This window comes from Centrocercus urophasianus, unplaced genomic scaffold (assembly GCF_019232065.1).
Source record: "Centrocercus urophasianus isolate 14NV4802_14NV808 unplaced genomic scaffold, USGS_Curo_1.0 seq_49, whole genome shotgun sequence".
In the NCBI taxonomy this organism is placed as follows: Eukaryota; Metazoa; Chordata; class Aves; order Galliformes; family Phasianidae; genus Centrocercus; species Centrocercus urophasianus.
This window is the reverse complement of record NW_024885077.1, coordinates 166,193-188,899: the sequence shown is the minus strand read 5'-3', so window position 1 is coordinate 188,899 and position 22,707 is coordinate 166,193. Positions and strand designations below refer to the sequence as shown.

The 22,707-nt window shown below is 41.7% G+C and overlaps 2 protein-coding genes across 12 annotated transcripts in view; one reads left to right on the top strand and one right to left on the bottom strand.

The window, feature by feature from the left end:
* Nucleotides 1–8,389, top strand: part of HSF4 (heat shock transcription factor 4) — an 18,348-nt gene extending 9,959 nt beyond the window's left edge. The window contains exons 9-15 of one of the 9 annotated variants that reach the window (XR_006171443.1): nt 1,151–1,375; nt 2,062–2,167; nt 2,448–2,513; nt 3,096–3,161; nt 3,546–3,633; nt 4,789–6,627; nt 6,761–8,387. Coding sequence is in view for 6 of the 9 variants with exons in the window: in XM_042834706.1 (XP_042690640.1) it covers nt 1,151–1,375; nt 2,062–2,167; nt 2,448–2,513; nt 3,096–3,161; nt 3,546–3,633; nt 4,789–4,985 (748 nt within the window). In the remaining 3 variants the exon portion in view is untranslated. Of the gene's footprint in view, nt 1–1,150; nt 1,376–2,061; nt 2,168–2,447; nt 2,514–3,095; nt 3,456–3,526; nt 3,634–4,788 lie in introns of those variants that run through there. The other 8 variants (XR_006171442.1, XM_042834706.1, XM_042834709.1 and 5 more) reach the window with 8 other exon arrangements.
* DNAAF1 (dynein axonemal assembly factor 1) lies at nt 2,399–22,707 on the bottom strand. 3 transcript variants are annotated; one of them, XR_006171441.1, is made up of 16 exons: nt 22,563–22,707; nt 22,163–22,299; nt 21,699–21,839; nt 21,089–21,224; nt 19,002–19,093; nt 18,008–18,229; nt 17,155–17,321; nt 16,757–16,878; nt 16,006–16,220; nt 14,832–15,077; nt 14,158–14,267; nt 11,616–11,684; nt 9,623–9,983; nt 9,002–9,297; nt 4,538–4,593; nt 2,399–4,450 (listed from the first exon to the last, which is right to left on the bottom strand). XR_006171441.1 is itself a non-coding variant. In XM_042834703.1 (14 exons), the coding sequence occupies exons 2-14, from the start codon at nt 22,296–22,298 to the stop codon at nt 9,200–9,202; spliced, it is 2,115 nt and encodes a 704-aa protein (XP_042690637.1). In that variant the 5' UTR covers nt 22,299; nt 22,563–22,707; the 3' UTR covers nt 8,763–9,199. The 3 variants fall into 3 exon arrangements, 2 of the variants coding, with proteins under 2 accessions (XP_042690637.1, XP_042690638.1); XM_042834703.1 differs by lacking the exons at nt 2,399–4,450; nt 4,538–4,593 and having other exon boundaries at nt 8,763–9,297; XM_042834704.1 differs by lacking the exons at nt 2,399–4,450; nt 4,538–4,593; nt 21,089–21,224; ... (1 more) ...; nt 22,163–22,299; nt 22,563–22,707 and adding an exon at nt 19,642–21,072 and having other exon boundaries at nt 8,763–9,297.

Sequence of the window (22,707 nt, the reverse complement as noted above, 5' to 3'; positions counted from 1 at the left end):
TCACCATTAAAGTTGCTAGAAGCATTTAACCAGCTCCAGGTAAAAAACTGTGTGCTGAAAGGCCTTTCTGAAGCAGAAGGATCTCAGCTAATTTCTGAGTGCCATCTGGCGGCCTCTGATCCGTGCTGTGTCTGTGCAGCTCCTCAGGAGTGTGATGCTGCTGCAGCAGCAATGTGAGCTCCCACCACAAGAAGAAAAGGTGATCTAAAAACAAATGCAGGGGAAGGCTGTGTAGTGTCATATACCATCCCATAGGTGGGACCTTGTTCTTGCACTGTCTCGCAGTGGAGCTGGTGGGATGTAAAATAATACAGTCTGGTGCTGCTTCACATCCCCTGTGCCTGTTGGTCCGTGTGCCATTGGCTGCAGCTGCGCAGCTTCCCAGGGAGCTGGATAGTTTTCTGCCAGTGGCACAGAATAAGTTTTGATGTGGGAGGTTGTAATGTTTGAGCCTTCAGTGTCATATGTGTGGTAGGAATAGCATGGAGTGCCCCCACTGGAAAAAAAACAAACCTCTGCTTCCAAACAAGTGACCATCTGACTGGGGCTGTCTGACCCCAATAGCTTCTGCTCCAAATCCTGACTGGCCACCTGTGTCACTGAGATTTCTGGGTAGCTCACTGGTCCAACGCTGGTTCCAGATGGGGAGGTCTCACCGATCCCATTGCTGTTTTCAGGGTGGAGACTTCCCCTTATCTGTAATCCCTCTCTAGCTAGTGCCTGCTTACCTGTATCGAGTCCAATACTCATCTGAAGAGTGATGAATCTACTGGGGTAAATTCATTATAACCACGACTGATGCAGTGACTGAAGACATTCCAACTGAGCATGTTTCTGATCATAGAATCACAAAATCATAGAATCAGCAAGGCTGGAAAAAACCTTCAAGATCATCCAGTCCAACCTTCCACCTCCCAGCAATATTTCTCACTAAACCATGTCCCTCAGTACAACATCTCAACATTTCTTGAACACCTCCAGGAACGGTGACTCCATCACCACCCTGGGCAGCTCATTCCAGCCTCTTTACAGCCCTTCTGTGTAGAAGGACCCTTTACTGTATAGCACTTCCCAGATATTAGCAGCTCCTGCTGCCCTTCCCAGTGACCTGGAGCAGTGTGTGTGGAGCTAAGTGTTGTCTCTGCCGCAGGGAGAAGTGCCTCATGCTGATCAAGGAGGAGCCAGCCAGCCCCGGGGTGAAGGCCACCACTGAGCCCGATGTCCCGCTGTCTGGCTGCCGGGCCTGCCCCGAGCCCCCTGTGCTTCCAGTTGCCATGGTGCAGTCTGTCCTTGAGGGCAAAGGGAGCTGTGGGGTGGCCCCCCCAGGAACCTCACAGCCCCCTGAGAGGAGAGGAAGGAGGGCACTGCTGGACAGGTGAGGAGAGCTGTAGCCCCGTGTGTTTCACAGATCTTCCCATTATTGGGGGAAAGGGAGGCTGACTTTAATCATCCTGTGCAGCTGGTGAGCTCTGTCCTGCATCCGGGAGAGTTCTCTCACTTGCTGGCTGTCAAGTGCCTGTCCCCTTCATGCTCTGTTGGGGTATATTTCTGGGATTAATGCTGAAATCATATGAATTGAGGGTGACAGTGGGCTCTTGGACCTCTGAGATCCCCAAGTCCAACACCAGCCAACTCCCACCATGCCCATTAGCCATGTCCCATGGCTCCATTCAGCTGGCTGCCAGCTCACACCCCCAGATCCTTTCCCTCTGTGCAGCTTTCCAGCTGCTCTGCCCCCAACCTGTAGCAACGCATGGGGATGTTGTATACAAAATGCAGAACCCACCACTTGGTCTTGTTGAACCTCATCCAGTTGGCTCAACCAATTCAGATGACTTGATGTCATCTGCAAACCTACCAAGGGTGCACTCCATCCCTTTGTCCAGTTCATCAATAAAGATATTGAACAGGGCCAGCCCCAGCACCGACCCCTGGGGAACACTACTCATGACTGATTGCTGGCTGTACTGAACTCCATTCAAAGATATGAAGGTTGCTTAGCTCTGCTTTGTATCCATGCAAGCCTTATCTATGGCAATGTTTTCCCTCATCTTTCCTCAGAACAGATATTTCAGACCCACTGGAGGGCCCCGACTGGAGCCTGGAGGGGCTGCAGCTGCTGCTGAGGAGCCAGCAGTACGGCCTGGAGTCTGCAGGCCTCCTGGATGTGAGTGCAGCCCTGGGCAGTAGGGAGGGCCCTGGTGGGGCTGTGGGATGGGTGGGCTGTGGTGCTTGTTCTCAAGTCGCCCTCTGCCACTGGCTCTGCTCGTTTCTGTTTCCTCATCTTGTTAGGAGGTGTTTTCCTGTTACTGACACACTTTCCTCTGTCGGTGCAACTGAGTGAGAATGAATCATAGAACTGTACCCCAGAACACAGCTCCTTTTCCCACTTGTTCAATTTCTGCAAAATTGATGTGAGTTCCATCGTGGTGTGTTTTTCCAAACAGGTCTTCAATCCCAACTTACCAATGAGTGAGTGCAATTTGTCTGAAATGGAAGCTGGTCTGTCCCCGGTAAGAGATGGGTTTCTGAGATAACACCAATGTAAACATGCAGCAGAATTTCCTGTAAGCAGAGCTCGGACCTAGCTAAGGAAATGCTATGTTGTAGCCAGAACAGAGAGTGTGGTAATGCACACACATGGAAGAAATGAGGAGAAATCCAGTTTGGTGTTATTTGTTGGGAATTGATGTTGACGCACATGTTCCTTAAGTGAATATGGTGATTAAATAAAAAGTGAAGGAAATGTGAGGTTCCCAACTATTTTTCTGCCCTCCATGACCAGAGGTGGATTCTCCCTGCCAGTCGGGTGGAATAAAGATTGAGTGTTTCTGCCATGTGTACAGACATGCAAAGTGCGATCTCTTTCTAATGAAGTGCCAGAAGTCTCTAAACCTCCTTCATGATATCACTTGCCTTTGTAGGTTTAGGTTTATTAATTGAGAATTTAGTAGGTAATCCCATTTCCTGAGGGCCTCTGCAGGGACAGGTAGTATTTGCAAGTCCTGCAGCAAGGGGAGGTCTCTTAAAATGGATTGCTGGGAGGAAGCCGCAGTACTCAGTGCTTCACTCCTCACGTCCACTGAATTTTGCAGCACCTAAGGATGCAGCTCACTCTCATCCTTCTGAGTCCTGCAGAAAACTATGAGCATACCAAAACTGTGAGTAATGTCTGCAGCACGTTGCACCTAGAAGCATAGTACTGGACAGCTGAAAGCTGGTTTTATGTAAAGGTAACCACGAATGAACAAATGGAAAGAAAAACACTTTCTGTGTTTGTTGCTTGCTGTAGAGGATGGTGGGTTTGCTTGGTGCAGCCACAGCAGCTCTAGCCTGGCCTGCTCATGTGATGAGAGCTTCAGTGCGAGTGGGGGATTGCATCTCTATCAGCAGTTGAGTTTGGAAGCAGGGTGGGGAGCAGAGCACACATTGCTGGCGGATGGTACACAGCATCAGTAAGCACTGATTCTCAGAAGCGGCCTGATTCTAACGAGCTGCCCTGTCTTTGTATAACTGTACATCGTAGTTTGTATTTTTGCATCAAGATGCAGCGGCTCACAGTGGATATGGAGAAGAATGCAACTGAGCTGAACTCAAAAGTGTTCAACCCATCGTTCAGCAATGCCTGCTCAGGTAGGAGCACTGGCAGCTCTTGCAGACTTGGGGATGGGGTTGTAATGATGCAGAGCCCAGCACTAGTCATTTGCCACCCGGAGGGTCGTTTCACTTTCATGATTGCCATCAGCAATAACTACTGAGTTATTACAGAGAAGAGGCAAAAATATGGGAAATAAACTGAGATTAAATGTAACCAAATGACCTCTGTTCCTGGTTGGGTCCACATCAAATCTGCATTAATTCTGTTTTCTCTGCCTGTTCCTTACCAGCTAGGAGCAATGTGGCAATCTAAGTGAGCTGTCGGGGTGAAAAGAGCTACATGGGCCCCGTGTTTCCTCTGGCTTCTGCTCCAGGGCTCCCATAGCTGACAGCAGCATCTCTCTTTTCCACCAGACTTTTTTTTTACCACTCCTCAAGAGGAATGTTCAGCTGAACATCCAGCCCCCCTTAGCGATTCTGAAAAAGTGTGTCATTAACTTTTGGTATGAATCCAGAAATGTTTTCTTGGCCATGGAATAGTGATATACTATGATTTTCATGTGTATTTGTTCTGGGCTAGATCTGAAAGAAGGTTCTGTTAGCTTTGTTCAGGTGCCATTGCCACCTGATCCCAATCTGCAGGGTTTTGATGTGTAGTTCATGGACTTCCAGCCTCCACCTTCAGTTCAGCTTGTAAGTTCAGCTTGTAAGCCTCCACCTTCATCTTACATGAACAACGAAGGTATTAATGCCCAGAAACACTGGAGAGAATTATTCAGCAGGCTGGGGCTGAACAACACAAGGGGTGCATCTCCTGTCTGCGAAGCCTTTCTTGTCCACACGGGGTGCGATGCTGGAATAACAAGGCAATTGCTGGAGGTCTCCTATTGCAAAAGCAAGGAAAGCAGACAGTTCCAGATTGAAAGAGTCTCTTACTCACCTCTCAATGTCTCCCGTAAGGCATCTCAGTATTCAGGCAGGACCCACCTAGGCCACCTGGAAAGAATTCCACAGATTAATGGTCTTTTGACTGAACCCCTGGACTCACATGTTTCCGAGCACTTTTTGCCTTGATCAAGGTCCTTCCCCTCCTTGTGCAGAAGGAATTTGCCCCTTTTCAATGCTACTTTCATAAATGCTGTAATGTGCCTTCCAGGGACTGAGTTTTCTGTTGTCTGTTTGTATTCCTAGGGAAAGACGTCCTCCTTGAAAGCTCCCAGCAATTCCTCAATGACCGGCAGTCAGTCTTTGGAAACGACATCATCAGCTTACATGAAAGTTCATCGCTGTATATTCCATCTGAACACATGGCTTCCTATCTGTCCTCCGGGGGTGTCCGAGGGGATATCCCCTTAAACCTGAGCTCTTCGACTGATAACAACCAGTGATGTCACTTCCAAGGCATCATCTCCCTCCCACACACCCAAGCATCCACAGGTTTGAATGTAAAAAACCAAAAGCAACTCAGAAACCCACAAGGGAGTTGTCGTGCCCTTTCTTTTTGAGTAGATTGGAACGGTCAGTAGCTGTTGCACTGCACGCCCTGTCCCTGGCTCTCAGTGTTTCATAGGCTCAGTGGCTCTCAGGATCATAGTCTTAGAACAAAATGCTGCTTCTGGTGCTTGTTCCCACGTGGAGCAGGAATGTGGTGGGAGCTGTTTTTCTTCAAAATGCTTTTACAGGTGTCAAACTTTTTAAGAAAATTGAAGTGAAAAGTAGCTTGGAAGTTCATCGGGACCTCACAGAACAAAGCAATCCCAAGTGGTGTCTGCAGCAACAAACTGTGGGATGTTAATAGGGCAGCGCAGGTCAGCAAAGAGATGCATGACCCTTCTGAATGCCATTGTTTCAATACAAGATTAGTTTTAAGTGCCAGACAAATGCTCTAGAAATACTCTTATTATCTATTCTCTGTTTTTGATGGGATGTGTTTGTGCCTCTCCCCTGTCTTCCCAGAGTAAGCAGGAACATGAAACTCCCTCAGGGTGTGCTGAAGATAGTTTCCTGAGTGATCCCTCCAAGGAGGTGCTTTTGGCTCCAAGGGGAGCTGCAGGCATCATACACCCCACAACATCCCATCCTGAGTTGAAAGGGTTGTTGGTTATTTTTCCCCCAGTTTATCTTCTGCAATGTAGAGGCAGGGCACCCCATGCTTTAATTCTTGTAATAAAGGATGGAGTCTTCTGCACCCACAGTTTTTTATTTCCAAAGAGGACTGGTTTATTCTTGGTTTTTGTGCTGGAGAAATATTTCGTGTCCAGTCCAGTGGTGTTTCTCCTCGGCCTTGACCTTCTCTGTAACCCCTGGAGATGTGCCTGTAGGTTTGTTGATGTATGAAATCTCATGAACTGGTTTAATTGATTTGAGCCCCTTTTTAGAAGGGCTCTCAGCTTCAGGTACTTCCTCAGTGTCCAACAAACGCAGAAGAGTTACTGCACCATGTCCCAGAGACTTTTCTTCTGCATTTTGTGCATCTGAAAACAGCTTCTACAGGCCCATTTAATCTTCCTCTTTCATGTGGTTTCTGACAACTGAGTTTCTCAACAAAGCAGAGCTTTGTTTTTTATTCTGTAGTTTTAATGAGAATGTATTATTTATCACAGTATCCTCTAATTGAGTTGTTTTTCCTTAAGAAAGCTACCCAAAAGCAGTGGGACAGACACAGGAAATTCACCTAACTCAGGCCTTCCAAGGGCTCAGGCAGGGACGTGTAAGCCACGCCAACTCCATTGGAAGAACTGCTCTGCCAACTTTCACTACCGTGTTGATTCTTGGTACTAAATTGTATTCCTGAGTGTCTAGAATGGCCAAGCAGCATCCACCTAAATATACGGTTGATCAGATGAACGTAGGCTCAAAATGTCCTAAATAAGATGTGCGTATTTTAAATGGACTTTCCTGTCACAGCTCTTTGCTCCATCCATTTATCACCGTGTGAGCAGATGGGAACAATTCAGACGCTCATTTTTGCCAGCTGGCTGCTATGAGGGGCGATCATCACCCTGGAGGCACTCTTGGCAGAGTGATGTTGTGAGAACTTTTGAATTAATTCCATCCACTGTTTGTCTGTTCAGGACTAAGGGAAAAACCTGGCAGCCCCCACTGGCCTGGTATTTAGATGGTGTTCTTGAGAATAGCGTGAACAATGTTTCTTTTTTGGCAGATTTGTGCTCAGAGAGTTCATCTAGATCAGGCCCACTTGGCTCTGTACTTTGTCACTTGAACCAATGGAGATCTGTTGAGCTGCAGTCCGGTTGCTTCCTTTCTCATGGGAAGCTGTGTGCTGTCTCTCCTCACCTGACAGGGTATGTTATCCTCATTCAGGATTTATGTCTTTCTTTGAACCTTCAGATGCTCAATTCCTTCATGTTAGCACTGAATGTATACGGGTTCAGTAAGGTGTCTAAGCACGTGCATAACTTCAAACTTCTGAGCAGCTTTCATTTATTTTTATCAAGTCTGTCACATGCCTAAAGTTAGACACGTGCTTGGATGCCTTACTGCAGTGTCCATTTGTGGTTGAAACACAAACCACCTCAGGAGAACTACTTGCAAGGAGGGGCAGCCCGAGCTGCGAGGGGCCGAGGGGCCTGGCCCCACCTTACACTGCAGCACTTCTCTGCGGTACACAGACTGCAAGCACTGTGAGCAGCTGCTCCTGAGTGGTTCCTGGGATTTTCTTTAGGCTTTTTGCTCTACTGTCAACATGAGCTTGGATCCTGATGGAGAGAGGGTAACGTCCAGGAAAGCGTTGAGAGCCACTCCTGAAGAAGCAGGCCGGCATTCCTTGGCTTTTTACACTGTTAATTTACTTGAAGATGACGTGCTGAGACTGCGTGTGTTTGGTGGGTTTTTTTGCACTATGCTGTACATTTGTAAAGTTTTACAGAAAACAATAATTAAATATGCTTCTTTTTTTTCTCATTTAGTCTCATGCTGGCATTTACTCACATTTTCCCCCTTTCTCCTTACTCATCTTCCCCTTCCCATCAGAGGGGACTGGTAAGTGACGATAACATTCTGAAATTTAACATTCACTTGTGAGATGATGCACTGGCTGACCCACTGATGGACTGTGATCATCTGTGTTAAAACTGATATTCAGCTTTGTGAAGACTCCTGTAAGGCTGCTCTAAGTCAGGCCTGCTCTCCGCAGGCACTTGCTCACCCCTTGCTCCTCCTGAAGACCAAGGATTTTCACAGTGTGCCTTTACTGGTGACAAGTGGAAAATGGCCGAAGTTAAAGTAACTGTGCCATCATCTTCCTTCAGGCATTGGCCACAGTTGTGCTTTGTGGTTAGCAGCAGTATTCTCACCACCAGATGGCACCTAAACCTTAATTGCTAATTGCAAGTACAGCTATTCAACAAAAGCGTAGTAACTTTTCCTTGAAGAGAGTATGCCTACAAGGTCTGTTCCATTCTATTTACTACAAATTATCACATCTGAGAAGTCTGAGAAAAAGACATTCAGCTAAACTTGGCTTAACAAAGTCACCTCTACTCCTCACATTGCCACCAATTGTTGATTCTATCACAATGTCAGCTCGTGAAGGTGAAGCCACCTCCATCTTCCTGCCACTTAGCACTGTTCAATAACCACTTTCAAGCTAGGAAAATGTGAGCAAGAATGCCATAGCAGCAGAACTGACCCAGAGTTGGCCATTTCTTCAAATTATTAATTATTGTTATTATTATTACTGTTGATATTGTGGTGTACAGAGGATACACCACCCTCTGGTGATTCTCAGTTCCTTGAATTTTGTTCTCTACTTCAGAAGGAAAGTAAAAAATAAAAGAAGGGGGGTTGTGAGGAAATAAAACCCTCCAGGAGTTGCTGCTCTTCCACTGCACTTTGGCACAAAAACTGTAGAATAAAAGAGAAGCTACTGAACAGAGAATTCCTTTAGTCTGCTTTTAATACCCAATTTATCCACCACTGACTGGCTGGCTATTTTTGTTTCATTTTTTGTCAAGAGAAAAAAAACATTAAAATGGCAGTCGTCAGTAATGTTCCACCACAGATTGCCTTAAAAGGTAAAATCATATTTTCCTTTCTCAGACGTTATTTCTGCATTTGGTTTTGTGTGAACTATCACAGTGTCTATGAATATTTGACCCTTAAAATCTTGGTTTGTCATTAAAGTCTACCCAGTATGACATGTATTGATGATAGGTTACAAGTAGAATATTTATTTAGCTCAAATGACAGAAACGTGTTGCAATATGGATTGAAACTAAGTAATAAACCATAAGTTACAGAAGAAACATTTCTAGAAGGATGCAATGGAAAGGAAAGGACATGACAGAGTGGAATTTAACCTTAAAACACAAGTGCCCTCACTTCTACTGGTATGCCCCAGAGAGGAGCACCTTTGGAAGGGGGAACACGAGGCACTCCTTACCTGCCCTGAAGGTCATGTGTTGGAGCAACATCAGTGCTGAATGACTGAAATACTCTTGTTTGAGGCACTGGGTTTTTATAATAAGTGTAAGGTCTGTTTTAACAAGCAGTTCCATTGCTGAGCTTTGCATCTTGAGAACAGCCATACGCAGTCAGCCAGGCATGATGCTCCAGATATGATCTCTTGTATTGAAAGCCATCAGTCTAATCCCCTCTCACTGCCCGTGTCATCATGGGGTTCATGAGAACACTCCTCACCTTCAGTCAGCTGCTGTACTCCTCCACCACTACTGCTCCCTGTTAAAAGGCAAATTAAAGGCAGGTGAAACTCACTGGTGATTTCTAGTTCTGGAAATAGAAGTGTGGAACCCAGTTTTTAAAAACCATTTAGATTAAACTCAGCAATGACTCGTGTAAAAAAAGAGAATGCTTTAATTTTTAATTCATTAGGATTCCTATGTAAACAAAAAGCAGAGGTGATTGTTAAGTTACATTGTGGACTTACAGTTTTTTGTTTTGTTTTGTTTTGTTTTTTTTCCACAAGAGCTCAACACATCCTTAATGTCAGCACGTATGTGCCACCCATTCTTCTCTGTGATTAATTGCACGGCTGAAATCTTACCAGAGCAAGCAATGGTGATCTTCCTGCCCCCTTCCTGTTGGCTGGGGTCATCTGGCTGACTGCAGACTGATGACAACAGTAGGTTATTAGGAAGTTGGGGGGTAATCTCCTGTACCAAGACTTTACTGGGCTTAGCTGGTTTGTCTTCTTCTGAATAAGAAGGCTCTGTAAAGAATTCTTTAACAAGGGGTCTCAAGCACTCCTTTTCTTGCTCTTTATGGATCTTACGCACATTTGAAAAAATGGATATTGCAGCTTCTCCTACTGAGTCCTCAAATGTGTTTTTATTGCTTTCCTCTAAAGCAGAATCACCATCATTTGTCGTTTCAGAAATTATTTCAATCTTTGGGTGATATTCTTGCTGGAAAGGTAGAAAATGTAATTGAAAATATTACTATGTTAGATGTAACAGCAAGAATAGGTAAATATCACTTGGATCCATACATTATTGCTAGTCTTGATGTGTTTTTCTGTCAAAATGTACAGAAGACCTGCTTCATAGCCATTGTTCTGCTTTTTTTGCAAACTGATCTTGGGTTAAGTATGTCACACATTAGCCATGAGCTGATCATAAGCTACTAATCATTCCTACAAGAAAAGGTAATTGCAGCAATTCAGCAATAGCAATTGCTGAAATCTAGAACTCTTTTCTTTTCCAGTTCACTGTACCAAAGTGAATATGAGCATCACATTAAAAAAAAACAGAGGATCCTAATTGCATAGATCAGAGTAGCATGGCCCTTTGATTTACCCAAGCTGGTTGATATTGAGTCAACCTGAACACGAATTTCTTTTTATATCAGACTAAATAGAAACAAAAACCCAAAAGTACATACTTCAAGAGCAAGTCACTGACAAGGGCAAGAGGATTAATGGGCTCAGATCTATTATATTACCTTAATCATAACAAGAATTTAACTTTGGCACTTCCAGTGCTCAGGAAATGACCTTAATTAAGAGGCAATGGGAACTCAAGGCTGGATTTCTGCTGAAGAATTTATTCTGAAGTGGAGGGTTTGGGGAGTAAAGCAGCAAGACCAAGACCAAGAGGTCTACATTTCACCACTGTGAGCAATGCTTGCATGACTTACTTACACAATGCACTGAACTTTGCTAGGACTTACAGACACTGCCCAAAAGAGGGATCTGACATCTTTAACTAACTGCATTTAAGAACCAAACGCCCTGGGGAGTACGAGAGCTGCCAACACACGCTTTATTAATCCTCTTTGTGCCCTGCTCTATTCCTTCTCTTATCTTCTATTTAACTGGAGGCTTTGTTGGCCAAGACATTTTGCGACACCAGTACAGCACGTAACCAGAAGAGCAAGAGAAACCCATGCCTTACACAAAATTTTACAAGTCCCTCCAAGCTATTGCAGAACTGCATACTCTATCAGCCTACTTCCAGCACGGCAGATATGAGCCACCAGCAGCACAAGAATCAAAGCTGTGCTTTCAATCTTTGTTGTTTTATTTTGCTTCTTCCTCTTCTGTTTCTGCCTATAGTCTTGCCTACCAGATTAATCTGAGCATGGACTAAGTGGGCTGGCACTGCATTGTGTCTCTCTAGTTTAAAGTGAAGCCAAAGAGTTTTGATCTCTGTATTTTAAGTTGAAAGGTTTGCTTTTATTCAGCAGTAGGCCATCTGGACAACCTATTCAGTCCTCTGCAGCTAATTCGTACTGGTGAAGTATACTTTATGAATAATCTTCATTTAAATACTATATTATAAGAAACTAATCTTATTTAACTGTCACATTTCTGGACTTTAGTTTTTCATTCTCCAATTTCTACAAGGCAAAACTTTAAAAAAATCAAATTAAAAGAAAATTTACAAGGGGATAAACAAGATCTGCCTAAACATCCATTTTAGTTTATAAATACACAACTGATTGTATCTCCCAAAACAGCATTTCACAACTGAGATTACCTTCCTTTTGCAAAACATTAGCCAGGCAAACTTCATCAGTGGTACAATTAAGGATCTTACCTTTTGAATAAATATTTCCTCTTCTGGAGGAAATTCCTTTACATCTATGTCTTCTAAATCAGGTAGTTCCTGAAGACAATCACAAAGTCAGTGGGAAAAGTTAGCTCAAATGAATAAAATATGACATCTTCATCTCCCTGGGAATATTTTTAATACAGTGCTGTTCCAGGCAAGGAGCTGCAACTAGAAAAACTGGACTGTCATGCTCTCCAAGATGACAGTTTTCTGTGTTAAACATGTGGGAAACAGACAATTCATCTGCTTCCAGAAATAGTAAATGGGAAAGGGATAAACAATGCCAAGTGGAATGCTCTTTTCTACTATTCTGACTATGAAAACAAAAAGGAAAAAAAAAGAAAAAAGAAAAAGAGGAAGAAAGATGGATAGACAAGAAGACACTAACACGATTTTAAAAGGAAATGTGATTTACATCTCTTGACTGTCTCTTATCTATCAATAGACTTAATCTTAACTGTAATTCATCTTTTTGGTAAAAGCCAAAATAAAATCTTCTGACTTTTTGAAACAATTTCTCAGTAAATTCTGCTAACCTACATACAACTAATAAAACAATGTTTTACTGTGAATGCCATGTAATTAAGGAAATGGAACTGGAAGCTTGCTGAGAATTTTTTCCCTCAGACAGGATCAGTTCTTCCAGGTTTCCATTAGAAAACATTTTCTAAATCACACGCTAGTTGTTGACAATGAAAGCAAAAATGGAGGGTAAAATACAAAATGTCAGGTAGAACGTAATACCTTTCTAGCAATTTCTCACTGCAGTCTAATGCTGGTAAAAGCACCTCCTTTAGTACTATGTTTTAGAGCAGACTGATTTTGTACAGCTATTCACTTGACACAGCAGCATCAGGATCATCTGATCTGCAGGGTCTTGTATGTGAAGACGTGTACAGAAATAAAACAAAACTTGTTTCCTGATGTGGTTGTGCTGGTGTAGCACGTCCTGAATTCACACCGTTTTAGAATGAAAAATGCATGCATTAGGATTGACTGCTACCGAGGTTGGTGTCAGAAGGGAAATAGCTGTTAGTTCAAACGCTGCTGAAGATTATGCATGAAAACCAGTTTGTGCACGTCTGACTTGTTTCTGCTCGACACAGGGACGTCAGATCCAGCGCACTATAAATCTTCCCCTCTCTTCTCACTTGTGTTACTACTGAGACCGTCCGCAGGCTCCAGTATTTGAATAAAGACTACAGACTTCTTCAGAAATCCTAATTTACGGCATCTTCTCAGCCACCCCCTGCTATGTCAGTGCTAAATGCCTCTGGAAAATCTGCAATAGCGTAAGTATTGGAGGCTGCTGCCAGAAGCTCCTGACGTTAAGTATCAGCTGTAGAACAGCATAGCATAGAACACTGAAATGTGCATTAGTATGAGATTTGTTGATTTTTTTTTCCCCTTCTGTAGAATTGTAATATTCCTACTTCTTCTGTGATGAAAGAAACTTCATGTAGGCATGCTGAAGCTTTTCTTTTATACTGTGTTACACAATGGTGCCATACAGCAGCAAGAAAAGAGCTTGTACTTCAGCCCTGCGGGTTCTGCTTATGAAAATCACATTGTATATACTTGAAATTGCTGCCAGTTCTCTCCACTACCCTTGTTAAGTCTATTATCAAAAACACCTGAATAGGAAGATGCAGCAATAAGCCCTTACTGAAACAATGAGTTGAGCTTTACAGTAATAGGATGTTTTTTTTTCCTAGTCATTAAGAGCACAGAAGAGATGTAAGTGACTTTTCTAAAGCATTTCAGTAAGAATTTAGTTAGCAGTGTTGCACAAGAGATATTAACTACTCTGGAAAATCCTAAACTCAACAGTTTGCAGTTGTGTCATAATCTGGCACTGACAGTTTTGCAGTAGGGGTGTAGCTAGAGTATACTGAATAATACTCCTTTGCACTCAAATTGTATTTCTCAGTGGTCACACTCATGTCTTCGTGGCCAAATATGACGAAATGCTTAAATGTTTGCATCATCAGATAGAAATCTTAGAAAACAAGAATACATTAGAAATGCTAATCCTTTACTGCCTACATGAAACATGGAAATATGCTTGCAAGTTTTATTTTGAGAACCAATTATAACATCCAATATTACCAGCTAATATTGACAACAACTCGGTGGCTATGTGCTCCTTATGTTTTTCCTATGATTGTTTCTCTTCTCAAATGAATACTTCATTGGAGTTTTCCTTAGAAGGACATATTTGCTCCCTGGATTCTTTCTATTGTGATTTCTATTTTTCACATGGAAGTCCTTGCTAACTCTCTCCACAGAAATCTCAGACCTAGAAGTTCAACTTCAGGCTATCTAATAGCCAAAGGACAGAATAGACTTTGGTAACAGTAGTAAATTCTTTCCACTTAATTTTTTTTTTCTCCTACTTTTCCTAGTAGTGGACCTTTCTTGGAAATCTGGCCATATACTTTATCTAGCCAGGATGTCAAAGGAATTAATTTGGAGTAGACAACAAGCAAACCAAAATCTGAAAATAAAACCAGAATCTAATACATACACCAAGTCGAAGTTTCTCTGGTGTCTCACATTTGATCTGCTCGATTTCAGCACACTCAGCCAGTTCAGGAACCACAGCCCTTTCAGTAGCTGTCTTCTCTATTGGAAGATCTAAGAAATAGAGATAGCTAGTTGAAGAGAACTAGCTGAATAAAAGACTTTGTGTGCTGCAACAGTGAGCACTGTAGAAGCAAATAGCCGAATCCAGTGCTTTGTCATAACCTTGGTCCCCTTTACATTTCATAAATATTTGTACTTTTCAATAATGCATTCACATATTCATGTAAAAAAAGTATTTTGTGTGTGAAGGCACAAAGCTGTCTCCGAGTGAAGCCCAGCTTTTGCTGGAAGACACACTATACAGACTTGGGAGCAAGGGAAGCCTGTAAGCTCTCCTGTACTGTCATTAAATCTAGCACATATGAGAAGTAGAATTCCAGTTTCATTTATCAGAAGCTGCAGACTGGGCACTCTGAATAGTTTTCTTTGTAATATTAAAATAATATTTTATCCAGAATGACTTGCTTTCCAGCTCATTGCTATGGAAATCTAGTAGAATGTTTTCAGCTAGGAATCAGCTGTTTGGAATCACAGGAAAGGAGAGCTACACTGAGTCTGCTGGGCTTATCATCTGTAGTTCTCCAGTTTGATTTGATTCTTCACTCTGTACTTTACCATCTATCTTCCTGTTGAAGTCTGAGCATTTGTAAGAATTTGATTCACGTGCAGCCTCAGGAATCTTTCCAGATGGGAAGTCAGTATTATCTCCTCTGTCTATTAGGAGCGTTCTCACATCATCATGAGCATCAAAATTTTCATTTCCAAATTTCTCTGTCTTCTCTTGAGGTTCTTGCTGTTCTGATAAATTTGATATCTCTGATGCACTGTAATTTTCTTCGTTTCCTGAATTTGCAGATGCTCCTATAGAAGAAATGAGTTCACTAGAACTGCTGAGTTAATCTGTTGTTACTTATTATAAATATCGAAACTGCATATGGTCGTAATAGCATAGCCAAAGATGCACATCAAAAGCTCCTGGTTTGCTTGAGCAGCTATTCACAAATCAGCAGTCCTCCCAGCACTGTGGCACTGCTGTGGGTTTTCCCATCTCAGTTCCCCTGCAACTACAGTTCTCCAGCAAGATCTCAGCTAGAGAGTGCAATACAGTAAATAATTATGCTGTATTTGTATTTAAATTTGAGAGGACTCACTACATTTAAAATATATGCTTGCACATTTTGATGATCAGTATCATCTACTTTATGCAATCTATCAGCTTATTGCAAAACTTTTACTTGTTAGTCAGCCATGTCTGACTTCAGAGCCTGTACAATGTCAAAATGTACCTCACAAATACTTCTCTACAGGGTAGTACTCCCTTATCACTTGGCTTCAGTCTTGTTTATCCTGAAACATGCATGATGTCCTTGAAAATGTTAGGCTGTGGATTATCAGCGGTCATAAATTTATTCTATCTTGAATAATGAGAATTAGTGGCATAGAAAAGAGCAGTAAGTGAATCCTTAACTAATTAAAGACCTTCCTCCAATTCCTTGTGTTATCACTGTGGATAGGCTCTAAGTTTAACCAGTTAGAGTTAATTAAAGCAGCAGCACAGGGGTACCTGGAAGCGGACTTGTGGTGAATGTGGGGTTGTGCTGGAGCCCCCATGTGCCTGAATCCAGCTCCATTCTGCATCCTGGGGAAATACAGCTTTTGGGTTGCTACCTGCCTCCACTCACCAATACTTACTGCAGCTACTGTGGCACTGACTTGCACCTGCTTTCTCTGGTGCAGAGCACAACAGCTGGAAAAGCTGTGACAAACATCTAAAATATGAACCACAAACCTTCTATGATGTCTGTTGCACCTTCATTTCCATGTTTTGCACCTGCATCTCTTTCTTCTATATATTTCTGTGTCTTCTTTTCCAATGCTTTTTGCCTGATTGCAGCTAAAGCATCAATGCTATCTTGGATTTTTTTTCTCTCTCTAGTTTCCCATTTTTCCCTTTCTGCCTTCTCAGCTTCAAGCCCTCCAACAGCCCAGGCTTCTGCACAGGCTCTATGGAAAAGAAAAGAGCTCACTGTAATACAGCCAAAAAGCTCATTGCTCTGACAGAAGAGAAATTTAAAATAGTTTGTAACAACACCAAGTATTTTCAACAGGGAAAAGGAAGATAGCAATGGCAATCCATTATGGAGCAGGGCTTCACCTGCATCTTTTCTTGCAAGCTGAACGGCAACAAAAGAAATAATATTATCTAAGCATGAGTGGTTACAACACCAGAGATCCATCAGGAGTTGTGATCATGGCTCTGCTTTCCCAGACACCTGCTCAGTTTCTGTTGAAATTATGACTTGATTCTGCAGTCTGCAGACACGTAGAACAATTCTGTAGAACAATTCTGTTCAATACTTATCTTCTTTTTTTTTTTTTTAAAGGTATGTAGCTCTCTCTAGTATAATTCTATTGTAATGAAAGGCACCTGCCTGCAGTAAATTAAACCAGTCTTTTCTTTCCATGAAAATATTTATTAAAAAATAGACAAGATCATTTGAGCCTTACTGCTGTGCAAAGAAGATGACTCTGCTTCTTACCTATCCTTTGGGAATACTGGTCCGTCATCCAGATACGTTAGCTGTTTCAGTCGAACAGTAAGTGTTTTTCTATAATTAGTGATTTTCTTAATCACTTGATTTCCCATTAAATTCAGCACATGCTAGAGAAACACGGAAATAATTTTTAAAAGTTGAGCTGCAAACAAACTAACAATCCAACAAACAAAAAGCATACAGCTTGGGTATACACTACCTCTAACCTTTCAAAAACAAATGGTGAATAAAACAGTTGCTGTAAGTCATCTACAAAAGGGCTAATAATGTTTAATAACAATTATTTTAGATCAAGACCCATCACATGCTGGACTACTGGACAAAACAGCTTCGTAAGATTCACTCATACGCTTAATCCATACCCTCAGCTGTATTTGGCTTACCAAATTAGGCATTGTCTCCAGAACAGTTACAATATTTGGATCACTTAAGTTGTTGTGGGAAAGATCGAGAACAGAAATACTTGGACATTCTTGCAAGTGTTGTATGTCTTCCACTGTTTCTAATTTATTGTGAGCAATCTGCAGAGTGTTCAGGACTTTTAGACAAGCTGTCAGACAGAAAGAACACAATGAAAGGAGAGAGCCACTGCTTCACAGAAAACTGTCTGGAGCAAGTAGAATTTTCAGCATCACTGTACTGAAACATGGGTAGCTTTTTTCTCAAGTTTGTTGCTCTGCTTATACATATTTTTTGGCTATGCCTCCAAAGCTGCTTCCTTCACCTCAGGAAAAATAGTTATTTGTTTTAATACTGGTTGGTTGTTGTTAATTCATGTTTCAAACTAGTTAGTTACACAAAAACTTCTGTTTTAGATTACTCTTAATGTACATAAAAGAAAATAGTCCTTTAACAGATGTAAAAGATTTGGTATCACATCTGCAACTGCCAAAGCAAATTGTAACTGTAAAGTAAATGGTAAAACACAGATTGACAGCCTGTCTGCAAAACAGAGGAGTACCGAGATGGTATTAAGAAGTGAGGAAATACTAAACATTTCTGGGTCTTTGTATTTAAGTAGTAATTATGTGTTTTCTGTTTCCTCATATACTTAAACTGCAGAATTGTTAAACTAAAATACATAGATTTGATTTGATAGTCGCCTCGTGACCTTCAGTATTGGATACTGTGCAACATTTTAATATAAATAATAATAATTTAAAAATGAAACTACTGTCAAATCTTATGACTATGGGCTTCTTGTAACTCAAAACATCCTTCACCAGCAGTTCTTACAGAGATTCTCAATGGTCTTGACATAGTTGTTACTCAGATTGAGGGAATCCAGCTTTTGTAAGGATTCCAGGTTTTCGATTCTGTTAATTAAATTGAGCTGCAAGTAGAGGCAGCGCAACTCTGTCAGAGCCTCCAAATTCTCAATTTTTGTTAAGCCATTGCATTCCAGCCACAAACATCTCAGCCCAGTGTACTCTTCAAGATTCTCCAAGCGGTCAAATCCTGCAGAAAAAAAACAAAAAAGATGTTTCAAACTGAAACTGCATTGGCTAAAATTAAGTCATTCAAAGCATAAATTCATTAAGCCAGCGCTGCTGAAACAGCCTGTGAGAATACCTGCACTAAAACTGATGGTAAGACTTCTAGCAATTCAATTGGCCCATTAAGACAGAAAATGTACCTACAAGGTACCTATTCTGGTCTTCATCTTGTGGAGTGCTTAGATTCTTAAATACTGAGAAAATAGTAAACATAAAGTCAAATGTTGAAGGTAGGTTTAGCATGTTGTGTTTATTTAAAACCATTCACCATGCTGGATAATCGGAAAAACTGCTCAGAGATCAGAAAAGGGTGACCTGTTCTAGCAACTTTCAGTAGTATTTGAGAACATACAGCATGTGTTTACTGTTGTTTTGTCACTGCAGAAGTCCCAAAATTTGGTGCACAACTGTGTTACACAAAGACATTTAAAAATAAAACATATGAATTAGATCAGTATTTTAAGACATCTTTTCTAAAAAACAGTGCCTCTTGGTTCCTATCAATCTTTTGAATGACTCTACAAAATGAATCAGGCCAATCGCCTAAGGTTCACTTTTCTACCTTCATATTTGCTCGTTTTGTTTCACAATTACATTATTATATCAAATTAAATTATTTTTCTCATTTAAAACGATGTTTAAATACCTACCTCACGTCAGTGAGCCGTAAACTAGATTCCCTGCCAGGATACTATTTAGAGTGATACATCCATACAATCTTGTACACGGCTTACCTTTATAATGCAAGTAAAGCGTATCATTTAAGGATGGGGTCAAGTACAACTTGTGCTGCTTACAAATGTCTTGCAGAATCTTTTTTGTCATTCTAAAAGAATAATAGGAAGCAGAAGCAAAAAAAACTTCAGCACACATTCTATTATTTTTTATAAAACAGATTTCAATGCAAAATAATTAATATTTCTTCTATGCAAGAGAAATAGCTACAGCTTACAAGACGATACTCAGAGTGAAAAAGCTCTACATTTTTTTAGATTTGCTTTCCATTCATACCGGCCTGAAGTGTGTTACCAGGCCCTTCCTACTTCTGCTATAAAAAGAGAATGTAGGTAGGATGTTAGAGAGCTCATCTTCTTTAAAAAGAGCAGCATGAATTTTTGTTAGACTGGTTATTTCTTCCTCTGCCCTTTCCTCCATTTTTTGCTGCTTTGGTGCAACATCTCTGCTGGCATAGCCAATAAGCAACACCTAGGACCCCGAGTCACCATTTCAGACTAGAAAGTCAATAGTTATCAACCTAACATTTTGATGAAAGGCTGGCAGCCAGTAATATTTTAGCACACCTCTTTAACTGCCAGAGCAGAAAATGGGCAGCATCAATTAAATGGTAATTACTTAACATTCAGTTCTACTTACGAGAGCATTCATTCAAGTGAGAACCCAGAAAAGGATCCCAAGGGAAGCCCAGGGCTACAGATGTGCAGGGACAGGGATAAACTTGCGGTTGTTGCAGATCCTGCTCTAGAGAGCACTGCACTGATAGTTCCATGGAGGTGGCAGTCCTCCAGCACAAACTTTACAAAGAATAACTGGATACTGTTTTGGAGGCCAGTCTGCACAGCTAAACACAATTTTAGCATAGGGAATAAAATTGGGAACCCATCAAGAAGATATCTAGTAAAAACACTCTGAAGCTGAAAACACAGATTTCTTCCTGCATAGGAAGATCAGATTCTTTTAAAACAAAATTCCACCCGAAATATAACTTGTAGTAGATATCCTCCACCTAAAGAAATATTGCAATAGCATGATACTATATGATCCAAAATTATTTTCCACTTCCAAGTCCCTTATTAATAGACTGAACTTGGCATTTGTGGTCTTATTTGTAGGACTAAAACTTTTAACAGTAAGACTTCCTTGGCGAGCAAGTATTTTCAAAACAAACAACACCATGAGTAAAGGCAGTGAAGGTGTATCTTTCACCATGAACTCTGAGATTTCTCTGTTAGATACAGTCACTTACCATGCTGTAAACTTCAATATTGCTGAAGAACAAAGGTCTAATGCAGTAAACTGACTAGTTCTTGGGGCAATACCAAATATGATTGTCAGCCTGTTACTGCTCTACAGGCTGAAATAAACCTCTGGAGGAATGAAGGATTTATAAATGTTCAGCAAAATCTCTAAAACATACTGTTTTCTTGCACTGTGAGCCCAACTATGCTACTATACACAGTGTGCATGCGGTGTATTACTCTTGTTTCCATTGAGCTATTCAGAGCAGCATTTTATCAAATCATCAGCATCCTTAGGCAATTTACAGAACCATAAAATGTGTTCCTTAAGAATGCAAAGTATCATGAGCAGTTGTTGCACTTCTGACATCATTACTCACATTTATTTAATTTATTTTAATTTTAGTTTAATTTTGATGGCCTGATTAGCCTGGGATAATGAAGTTACTTATCCAACCTAGTTCCTGGTAACTCGGAGGGCCTCTGTCCCTTCACATACCTCTGCCAAAAATTGTCCTGACAGCTGTAATATTTACATTAAAATGAATTAATACAGTGCATCCTTTGAATTCATACTGAGAATTGGTCAAATCTGTCAAATCCCATAAGAGTTTGCAGAAATTTTTCCAAATCCACTAAAAACTACATCATACATTTAAAAGGTAGTTTGCTAAATAAAAAGAAGTACATATCAACAATTCCTGAGTTATTGATTAATCTCAAGTTCATCTTCAAAATCATTTTCCAGAGTTAAGGTTAACATGTAGAGAGTAAATATGTGGCGCTCCTACTGATTTCAGTGATGCCAGGATTTAAATAAAAACCATCAATAAACAATATTTTACCTCACACAGCCCCCTTTTTCTTCTGTCTTTTGACTGAATGAGCTGGTTACTGACTTGTGAACACCAACCAATTTTTGCTCATCCCGTTGATCTGCTCTGGATGTACAGTTGATGGCTTTCTGTTCAGTTTTAACATCTTTGTTGTAAGAAAACAAGTTGCAGTTCAGTATGGGTGGAGGAATATTGTGTCATGTTTCCAGTTAGTTCAGAAAAATACTGAAAAGCACTTGAATATGAATTTCAAGAAAATTTGTGTTCTAACCAAGATTTTTGCAGATCTTTTTAATTAAAATAAGCTTAACTTTCTATAGGAGACAAAATACAACAATAACTAGTAACAAAATAAACTGCTGAAATATTGCATTTGTTTACATATGAAAGTCAGGCAGAACACTTAAGTCTTAGGTATTATTATAATATACAGTGAAAATACGATACTGGCACCAATGTTTTAGGATCTTGGACATCCACTGTATATTACATGCAATTAACAATAATTAGAGCTAAACAAGACTGCTAAAGCCTAATTTACGTGCTAAGACTACTTTAACACGTACAGATAATGGTGTATCAGTCAACACAAAAACTGTCTGCTCTTCCACAAATTTACCTTTTTGTACTTTTTGGAGGGTGTCTCCAGTGCTATAGTTATTCAAGCTGTCTTTACTCTGCCTCTGGCCAATTGCATTTTCAATAGTTTTCTCTTCAGATTCCTGCTCAGAACCTTCTAGTTTTGCTTCTGGTCCTGACTCTTAAAAAAGAAACAAACAGGATGATTGTACACAAGTCACAAATACGACTGTAATTAAAACAATTAGAGGTAAGGCTGCATGTATGACTTCAATACATAAAGTAAGCTTCCAGAAAAAGGAAATTCAAGAAACAAGGAATAGCAGGAGGGGAAGGGCCAGTAAGCCTCAGTTACAGCAAGACCTTCAGTGAATTCAGCGTGGGAAGGAACAAACTTAACAACAGACTCTTATATACTCAACAACAGTTTTTTTTCCAGCTGCGTGGACTCAGCTCAATCACTGCTGCCCTGCGCCTCCCAGCAGTGCAGCTGCGAGAGCTCACCCCTGCTGACAGGACAGCCTTCACTCAGTGCGTGGGCAGCTTCATTTCCAGTGTTGCTCAGCGTCTCTCTCAACACCTCTGGCGCAATGACCGCTCCTGCGTGGCCTCTCTCCAAGTCTCTGCTGCGTGACAGCATTCTGAGATACGAGATTTAGACAAGCCGTGTCAGGTCGCCGCGCGGCTCACAGCGCTACTGCCAGACGCTACGACCAAAAGCTTTGGCAGGACCCCTCAGAGGCAGAGGAGATCGGAACGAGCAGATTACGGAGCGTGCGGCTGCTCAGCCGGCAGCACCGTACCGGCGCGGCCCGGACCCCCTCAGCACAGAGCAGCACAAAGGCTGACCGAGGCGCTGTTCTCCTCAGCGCCGGCCTGCAGCCCCGGGACGGCCCTCCATTACCTGCCCCCGCAGCTCAGCTCGTGCTGGCAGCAGGGAAGTGGGCCGGATGCCCAAGGCCAGCAGCCCGTCCGGGCCCGGCGGTCAGCAGAAGCCGTAGGCCGAGCGGGAAGGAAGGGACGGGGAGCTAAGCGGACTACCGGCTCCC

Coding starts and splice junctions, on each gene's coding strand:
- DNAAF1 (XM_042834703.1), bottom strand. CDS start 22,298: ATGCTGTCACGCAGCAGAGACTTGGAGAGAGGCCACGCAGGAGCGGTC. Junction 21,225..21,698: donor CCTCCAAAAAGTACAAAAAG/GTAAATTTGTGG, acceptor CTTACAACAAAG/ATGTTAAAACTGAACAGAAA. Junction 9,298..9,622: donor GATCACCATTGCTTGCTCTG/GTAAGATTTCAG, acceptor GCCTTTTAACAG/GGAGCAGTAGTGGTGGAGGA.